We start from the raw sequence: 9,493 nt of genomic DNA on the forward strand, positions 1-9,493 counted from the left end.
AGGAACAATTATGAAATCTAGCTGGCTCACACTTTATTATATCATTACAAATTCAATTCCCAAATATAACCCCCTTTCAAAAGTTGTATTTTCAAAGAATATTTAATGTAGTGGGAAAATGCTCAATTACATTACATTAAAAAACAGATCCTAATAATCCAAAGATACAATTGGCATGAGTACATTTTAGATCATACCACATGTACTGAGGAGTTCTATATTACAAAGGAAATCTCTATACAAATGCTACCTAAATGGCTGACCAGGTGGAAGAATTATTCATACTTACTTTATTTCTGTACATGTTTCCACACTTTTATATATTCTACAATGGAATAAATATTGCAAAAAAATCAAGAAAGAGAATCACTTATTCTTTTGGCTCTCCTTCATCAGGGAAGATATTTCTGGCACACTGAAGAAGGTAATTTCGAAGAATCAGAACCCCTCAAGGGATGCTGCACACCATGGTACAGTTCTACCAAAACGTTCAAAATGTCCTTCCTGGACTGAGGAAATGACTTGACATATACAACTCCAACTGTGATCAAAAGATAACTAGGAGAAGTATGAAGAAATGCTGATTAGAAATAAAATACTCAAATTAAGAATTTGATTATTTCCAACCACATGGAAGAAAACATTAAATAAACAAGACAGGAACCCTGTTGTTTTCTCCTGCATGATAAGGAAAATATCTGATTTAAAATATAACCACTGACTGACCTCTAAAAAAACTATATACATACACACACATGCACACATACACACAGACATATACTGTATATATGCAAGATAGATATTACCTTTAAACATATTAGGAAGAGAATAATTGTCATATTAATTTTTCTAACAGGACGTTAAACAAAATAGCAAGCACGTCCATTTATCTATTTCCAAAATTCCTCAAATAACCACAAAAAACATAAATCGAGTTACTCTAAAACAAATAAGGGAGTATCTACGAAAATGTTAGTCCTAATTTGTTAAGAAATTACCCTTAGACCAGATACTCATAAAGGACATAACATAAAGTGGGAAATACAGACACAAAAGTCCTCTGATTTGTAATTACTCACAGGCTTGGGATAACGTTTCCAGCATACTGTACAAGTTCACAGAGATCTGCCACTTTCCTTCCTTTAGCAAACTCATCTGTCAGGCAGACCTCCAAGTAGTGCAGTTCATCAGAAATGGTCATATCTTTTAATTATGATTAAGGACTAAAAATAAAGATAAGTCAACCTAAGCAAAACTTTGAAACTTGTTGGAGTCATTATTAACTACTGGGCAGATATCTTAAGTTTTAGTCCTTTAAGAGAGTGTTCAAGTGAAGACAGAATTTTAGCTAGACTTTTCTTACTTTAAGTATTTTAAAGCATGTGTGGTGAAACAAAACAGTAAATACAATGGTTACCTGTCCGACTGTGAATGGGTTTTGAAATGGCAAATGGTTAAATTCCTGTCCATTTGAGGCTGCTGCGTAACAACATCTAAGCATTAAAGAACCAACTGCATCATAGCCTGAATATCCTCACGAAGGGTCTGAAAATTGACATGCACTGACAACACACTTAAAGACATTGAAACATAGGAAAGGAGTACTCTCAAAGTGTTTTTCTCACTTAGCACATCTGCGTGGAGAAGGAGTGCCATGTGACTCAGATAACGAAGAATAAGATAACTCCAGACAAACTTGATAAAGAACAAACAAAATTAGCCTTATCAAGAAAAAGGTATGGTCCAAATGTTTGGTCCTCAACATTCAAAAGATACAAAGTTGATAGTAGCTCTTTGGTGATAACAGAGAAGTCCAGAGTTCACCAAGCACATTAGAAGCATATTTCAGAGCATCCCTAAGCTTGTTTTTGTCCTACAGAAATACCAAGAGAAGAGATGAGAATGCTCAATTTAAATAAACATTTATCTTGGTTATACAAACTCTTTACATCAAGGACTAGTTACATAGTTTTAAAAGTATACAGCACTTACATGATTTTAACCACGTAAAAAAAAAAAACTTTAGATCATTTCACCTTGCCGTCTCTACTAAAAAGAAAAAGATGCATTACTCTTAGTAAGACTTACATAGCTAGGACTGCAAGCTTCTTAATACAAGGCTCATCTTTTCAACCTATAGAGACTAGTAAACTAGCTCCTTTCATCACGTTTTACCTGCAATCAAGAGAACTGGCATACTGATTCAGGTGAAGCAAGATACTATCCTGACATGTCTTTGTCATGGGTTAAAGACTCTTTCGAGCTGTCTGAAATGACTATCCATGTAAATTTGCTTTCCTCTTGCATTTTTCAAACCTTCACAATGCCCGTATGTTCCACTTACCTCAGAAGTGCAAGCAGTTCAGTGAGACAGAGGAAACACTATCCATACACAGGAAGAGAAAGAAGCAAGCAATAGCAAACCCATCTTCTCCACTCCAAGACATTTATTTTTCATTCCCAATTTGTTGGGAATGAAACCAATAAAAGACACCAGAGCATACTTTTATGCTTTAGAAAACATAGTAAGACATTTTACAAAGGTAAGACAGCATCATCTTCATCACAGTAATTTATAGCTTAAAGTACCAACCAATTTGGCTCACTCCTTACATTTTAATCCACAGAATCTACAGTATCTACACAGATTATCACTTACTTTATCCTTTAGAATATGAAAATATGTAAATAAATTTTAAGTATAATTTTTAAGCTAGCTTCTACAATGAAAATATCCAGGAAAGAAAGTTTTGAAGATATTTAGAAAAAAGCTGAATAATTCAATTGCAAAGCGTTTAAATCCATTCATTCAACAAATATTTACAGAGTACCTATTATATGCTAAGTACTCCTCAGGTCTGAGGTATAGAACCAAGGAGGCTAGTAATTCTGGTCAGACACTGGTGTGGTAATATTACAGTAATGTGTAAGTAAAAGGATGGGTCTCTTGTATTTATGAGCATGTATTCTAGTAGGGAAGACAGACAATCCCAAACCATAAATATACATGTGAGTAAAAAAAAAAAATAAATATACAGGGCTCTTTGTTGAAATAGCTCCACACAGTGCTTGAGGGACATGAGACTGAAGATACACGCTGGTGGCCAGTGAACATTAGATTTACCAGAAACAGTGGTACCACCTAACTCTAGAAAACACTGCACATGCTTGCTTAGGAACACACAAACTGCAACTGTGCCTCCCACATTTCCATTCTTACCAGGCATCTCTTCATTTGGAATGACTGGACCTTCACAGCCTGTATGGCTTCATCCAAGAGCTTCTCCTGCTCATCCTGAGGGGACTGCTGTGTTGTAGGCTGAAAAAATAAAAAATGCCACTGACGTGTAAAGGACATTCTTGTAGCAAATATGTTATTTCTATAGTTGTAGCCATAGTCCTTCTCCAAGACTGTCACAAAAGGATCAATCCAGCTCTATACCTCAGACCCATTTACCAATTATTGACAGCTGCTGCACACAGAGTCATGCCCCATCACTGAAGTTAACAGAATAAGACTGACAAAGGAGAACAGTATGTGTACAGAGAATTGCCTCTCCCTCAGAAACTGACTCAACATTCTTGTAGTAGGCTGGCATCAAAGAAACTTGCAGTGGTAGTTCATGGCTGTGTTCTGCTAACACACTCTGAATCCAGCCCAGACATAGCCATCTGACCAATCGAAATCTTGTGATAGGTATAGCCGAAACCAGTCTCTAAAGCCTCTCTTTTCCCCTAGACTACTTATCATCTGCATTTCAGTCTATTCTTAGACAAACTAAGGAACTAGTTTATGAGATCACTGACCATTAATATGCACTATTTACTATGACATTTACATCCTCATTACTATAATTTATTCCCAAGTAAATGTCTTTTACTTTAGAGAGTCTTTGTGTGTTTGTTGTTTAGGTTTACACATATAGTGTCGTAAATGGGACCTGAAAAGTTTGCTATGGGAAGGAACTGGTGATTCTCGGAGCACCTAAGCAGTCCTCACTTTACACCGCTGAGTGCTCTGCTCCTATAAGTCACCATTTCTGCCCTGGTGAGTCTTCCCTCAGGTTAAGGATCTGTTACTTGGATACAGGATTTTTGACATTGTTGGGATCTGGTTTGAATAAGGCTACTTTAATAAAAGACCATCTATTCCTCCTAGGATAATAAAAGGGCTTTTGTCTATTCTGTTAAGTCCTTTCTGCTGTCAAGACAAATATCTTTCTGGATTGAGCACTCTTATTTTGTGCCAAACTTACCTTCTGCCTGTGAAGCATTTATTTTCTGGTTTGCACACCTAGTTTAATATTTTGCTTGATTTACATATTTTTGTGAACATTTTAATCCTGGTTTCCTGTGAATTGGTTTGACTTTTTCCCCTTGCTTGTTTCAAAAAGATGGCACTAGTAAAGTAGTTGCCACTATTGAAAACACTAGTCTAAACTCCCGGTATTTTCTTACAAGATTTATAGGATTTTCTTTGCTCTCTAGCTATTAATAAGAAACAGAATGTGATTCTCAGTCATTAAGGCATGGTGGGTTTTCCTGAACTCCCGATGATTACATATTATGATGCATTCTTTGGCACTTTTTAAAATTAATAGGCAAAATTACATCAGAAAAAAATGTAGGTCTAAATGGTCGTTATTTTTAAAACTCACAACTATAGAGTTAACATATGGAGTCCTCTAGGTTCTCTGTCTCTCTAATTTTTCCTGCCAGCTCTGTATCTGTTTACCTTTCTACTGGTGTTGAGATAAAACTCAATGCATATGGTATTCCAACCAAGATTTTTTTAAACTTTATTTCCATGTTTATTACATGTTTATAACTTGATGTTAAGTACATATTAGAATAGACTTAACATACAACTTGGGAGAAAAGCTGACATTCTCCACTGAGTGGGTTAAAAAGGAATGTAAAACTACAAAATACTTAAGTGTGAGTTTCAAATTAAGGCAAACAGAGCAAAGAATACCTTGTCATTTTTCTAATTTTCAAGATTAATTTCATTATAAAAATTGTTTGATAACAATTTAAGAAGAGAAAATAAGGGATACTCACAAAGACCATTTTACTTTAATTATAGGGCACAAATAAGAGTCTTAACAGAGAAATCCTACCTCCAATATAAAATATAAATACTTGATGATATAATGAATCAAGGAGGATTAATTAATGTGAATTGAAAATCTAATGACTTAAATCCATAAATGCTATTCGCTTTTGTCTGGAAGAGTTAGGCTGATTTAAGGGTGACACACAGCAGAGTTCTATTTGACATTCATGTTAACCATTTGGTGCTCAGAATGAAGATGGCCAAATACCAAGTGCTTAGTGACAGAAAGTCGGAATTAATCCGTTCCAAGTGACTAAGAGCCAATAGAATTAATCTCCATCTCGTGATTTATGGTCGTGAACAAATTGATAGCTTTTTTCACTGCAAGTTTCAAAATGAAACTCTATTCTGCAGCTGGTGAAATTCACAGAACATAGAGAATACTGTCTGTAGTATAATTTCAATGTTTAAATGGTTTAAATACAAAGTTATGGATGATTATCAAAACTATTATTGGTAATAGTTTATTTTGATTCCGTACACAGCCCTTAGCACATTTTGTGAAGAAATGTGTGTTTTTTAAATTATTACCGATGTTTACTCAAATACATTAAAAATAATTTTAAAATTATTTTCTACCATGGATTGCAGAAGACTCTTACTAAAAGTGAATAATGCTTATTGTTCTCACTAAGTGTTTATAGAGAATCATCTGAAAAACATATTCTTTCTAATATCACTTAGAAAAAACATTTAATGAAGATAACTCACTTCTAATTACATTATTCTAGTGATAAAACATTTCTTCATGTAGCTATTTGAAACAGATGATTTATGGGTTCTCAATTTTTAAATTTCTCATTTAATGTCATGTTAAAACGTTTCTAAATCAGTGTTCCAGTATCAGATGCTTAAATTAGAAAAAAAAGGACAAAAGAGAAAATTCCGTATCAATTATTTAGCCTCCTCCCTTCCCTAGAAAACATTTCCCTTTAAATGCAAGGCACACTCCATTTCTTAGAACAGAGATCAGGAAAATTTTGTGTGATTGTTTGTAAAGGGCCAGATAATAAACATTTTGATCTTTGTGAATCTCATTCAGTTTCTATTGCAGCTGTTTACCTTTGGCTGGTGTAGTGGGAAAGCAGCTGTAGACAGACTGCTCTTATAGAAAAAAAATCCAAATTTGACCTTCGGGCCAACTGCTGCCTCAGAAGAACAGATCTGCATATATAAAAGAATCATTTGAAAGAAACTGGTCTCTAGTCAGATGTGATGTCTGATCCAGATTCAGAATCTAGTAGCTAATCACTCTAGAACCTTTTGATGTCAAGCACTTTGAAATTAGCCAATTTTCTGCTTTTAGTTGAGATTCTTCTATTGAAACACATGTCATGCTTTTCATTGGAGATAATTTATCTTTATTTAAGAATGTGCTTAGATATTATTATTTATTGAGGGGATTCTGTTTAAAATTAATAAATAGTGTCCATAGAATTTAATATCCAATTTAATTTTTAAAGACAATAAAAATATAATAGAATCAAAACATTTGAAATAAGTACACTCAGTACCCACTCTGGTTATTCATTTAAGTCACACCAACTATAGACTATGAAAAATAGGCCCGGCATGGTGGCTCACGCCTGTAATCCCAGCACTTTGGGAGGCAGAAGTGGGCAGATCACGAGGTCAGGAGATTGAGACCATCCTGGCTAACACGGTGAAACCCCATCTCTACTAAAAATACAAAAAATTAGCCGGGCATGGTGGTGAGCGCCTGTAATCCCAGCTTCTCAGGAGGCAGAGGCAGGAGAATGGTGTGAACCCAGGAGGCAGAGCTTGCAGTGAGCCGAGATCACGCCACTGCACTCCTGCCTGGGTGAGAGCGAGACTCCATCTCAAAAAAATAAATTTAAAAATGTAAAACAGAATATGAAAAATAAATTGGGAAGTATAATTACTTTAAAATACACTACTTCCACTTTTGTCAGTAGTTTACATTTATGTATATATTCTAGAGTGGAAGCAGAAATTCTCTCTAAAAACATTATCTCCTAAAAATCTTGAGGTGCCTATTAGAGCCACAGGCAATCTCTGACATACAAAATTGCAGTACAGGCCTTTCAAATTTGGCATTTCACTGGTACAGTACAATGACCAAGATATATAATAACTGTAAAGTGCCTAGACATTCCAATAAGAATCATTATTTTATTTAATGTGGAATGATTAATATATATTCTACAGGCACTGCTGTTACTAATTCTATAGGGTATGTCCTGATATAATTTTCAAATTGTACAATAACATAAACAACTTTGCTAAGGCCATGTTTTATTTGCTGATTAATGGACAAAAGGCAATGTAATTTATTTTCAACTATTTTCTTGAAAGTCTGTGCTCATAAAAATCATGAAATGTTGGAAGGACTGTTAAATTACTGAAACTTTAAATATATCTTACACAATCTTGTTTGTACAAAAATACAAGTTAAATATAAACATAAAGCAATCATGAAAATTTTATGCAAATCTGTTTTATGTGAAAGTTATATATAAAAGTTGTATATGTCAGTTATATATAAAAGTTTCTCAGTTCTGTTATTTGTGGAAAGATCAATACCAGATTTAATGACTATCTACTGGCATAGGGCCCTAAAAAGCTTACTTTAGCACTAATCTTTTAAATGGTTAAGGGCATTTCCTAATTTGAGATCACCTAAACATTGGGGAAAAAAAAAAAAGGGAAGGGCAGTATGTCCATAAACCAACAAATAATTTGGCTGGAATATATCATAAAACACAAAGAAACCCCACACATCTGTACAATAAACATGTATTACACACACACACGCAACACACACCCAGTCATAAAACAAAGCCTAATGAGATGCTGCTTCCAGTTCAGTATTCACCTGTGCATTTTTTTTACTTCATCAGTTGAGTAGCCTTTTGTCACCTTGCCATTCTTGAAGACAGTATGGAGATCATGACCATATTCCTCAAGGTCTCCTTTTCTTTCCTCCAGTGTAGCAAAATTCTCTGCTGGCATCCTATGTAAAGATAATTGTCCCTTTGGGACTTTTGTTGGAATTCCACTCGCAGGGGCCTCAGGCTGTGTATCTGTCTGGCCAAGTTCACCTAGATGGTGGAGACAACCAGGCCTGCCTTGGGAACCCAGGAACCTTAGCCTCAGTCTCTTCATATTTAGAAAAGGACTTTTCATATTTTGAAAAAACTGAACACAAGGAGACAGCAGCCCTTAGTGATGAATGAGGGCTGGAGCAGGTTTGGGGTGCAGCAGCTGTGTGCCAGGTGGGCTTGGGCAGGAACCTCTCAGACTTAGTTTCCTCATCCCTGAGTAACAACAAAAACAGTAACAATAAAAGTGTTGACATTTACAAGGTGTCCAAAAGATTATAGAATATTATGTGTAGAAATCAGCTGCACCATCCCTGATAAAGTCAGAACCCAAGAAATTCCAGCTCCTACTTCTTCCATCATCATCTCTAGGAAGTAAGGTTATGAGAGATTTACTGAGCAACACTTTTTCCTCATTTCTCTTAGCAACATTACTAGTAACTTTTAACCACCAGCAAGCCAAACGTCCGATGCAAATGAAATGCTGCCCTTAAAGAACCATGGCTGGGCAGCATGGGCCCAGGTGTGGGCCCCATGTTGGTCAGCGGAGGGCAGGAGGCTGGATGGCCCTGGGCACTCTGCCCAGTGGGAAATTGAGCCCTCTCCTCCCAGAGACTCAGACAGGCCAGAAAAAGGCACTGAGGTGGCCTTCCAGGAAGCAGAAGGCTAGAAGGCCTTGCAGGGGACCCTGACTAGCCTTCAGGGCACCTGAGAGGGCTGGGCCTGTGCCAGCTTCCCTCACTTCCCCCCTCCACAGGAGAACCCGGCAGCAGGTGGCAGTTGGGTCTGAGGCTGCCAGTCACTCACCAGGGGCTGTGGGTACCTTCAATATGGCCTTTTTTGAAGAAGTGGCTCAAGCAGATCCTTGGAACGTCTCACTCCAGGCCCAGGGGTGGAGGGGAGTCACGGGCTCGCCTGTGCTCGGGACCTCCTCTGTGATGTGCTTTCTTCCCCCTCCCCATGGACAGGCCCAGATGCCCTAACGATCAGCCCAGTATGGAGCCTACAGGAGTATGAACAGAACCATCTGGCACCCAGGAAGGAAGCGAGTGCCTGGTGTGCACAGGGCCAGGCCCTAGGCCCCTGTCCAGAAATGTGCTCCTTGCAGCCCAGTCTCGAGGTGGAGATGTCCTGTGTGCACACGCAGTCCCTGGTGTGTTCTCCCTGGGGGTCATCCAGCTGCACATCTAGGACAAGGTGGCCATTACTCTGGACACTGTGGCAGGCAGGGGATGGGGAGATGGGGTAGCCCGCGAAGCTCAGTGCCCTGCCTTGGGCCCCTTCTGCTCCGAGG

At 37.4% G+C, this 9,493-nt stretch overlaps 1 protein-coding gene across 1 annotated transcript; it reads right to left on the reverse strand.

Annotated features, from left to right (window-relative positions):
- Window positions 1–392: 392 nt before the first annotated feature.
- Window positions 393–8,110, reverse strand: LOC113220003 (vacuolar protein sorting-associated protein 35-like). Its single transcript, XM_026448580.1, has 5 exons — window positions 7,991–8,110; window positions 3,221–3,319; window positions 1,777–1,873; window positions 1,080–1,203; window positions 393–558 (listed from the first exon to the last, which is right to left on the reverse strand). The coding sequence occupies exons 1-5, from the start codon at window positions 8,108–8,110 to the stop codon at window positions 393–395; spliced, it is 606 nt and encodes a 201-aa protein (XP_026304365.1).
- Window positions 8,111–9,493: the final 1,383 nt, after the last annotated feature.

Source organism: Piliocolobus tephrosceles, unplaced genomic scaffold (genome assembly GCF_002776525.5).
Source record: "Piliocolobus tephrosceles isolate RC106 unplaced genomic scaffold, ASM277652v3 unscaffolded_208, whole genome shotgun sequence".
In the NCBI taxonomy this organism is placed as follows: Eukaryota; Metazoa; Chordata; class Mammalia; order Primates; family Cercopithecidae; genus Piliocolobus; species Piliocolobus tephrosceles.

Coding starts and splice junctions, on each gene's coding strand:
- LOC113220003 (XM_026448580.1), bottom strand. CDS start 8,110: ATGCCAGCAGAGAATTTTGCTACACTGGAGGAAAGAAAAGGAGACCTT. Junction 3,320..7,990: donor AAGGCTACTCAACTGATGAA/GTAAAAAAAATG, acceptor TTATTTTTTCAG/CCTACAACACAGCAGTCCCC. Junction 559..1,079: donor GGAAACGTTATCCCAAGCCT/GTGAGTAATTAC, acceptor TACTTCTCCTAG/TTATCTTTTGATCACAGTTG.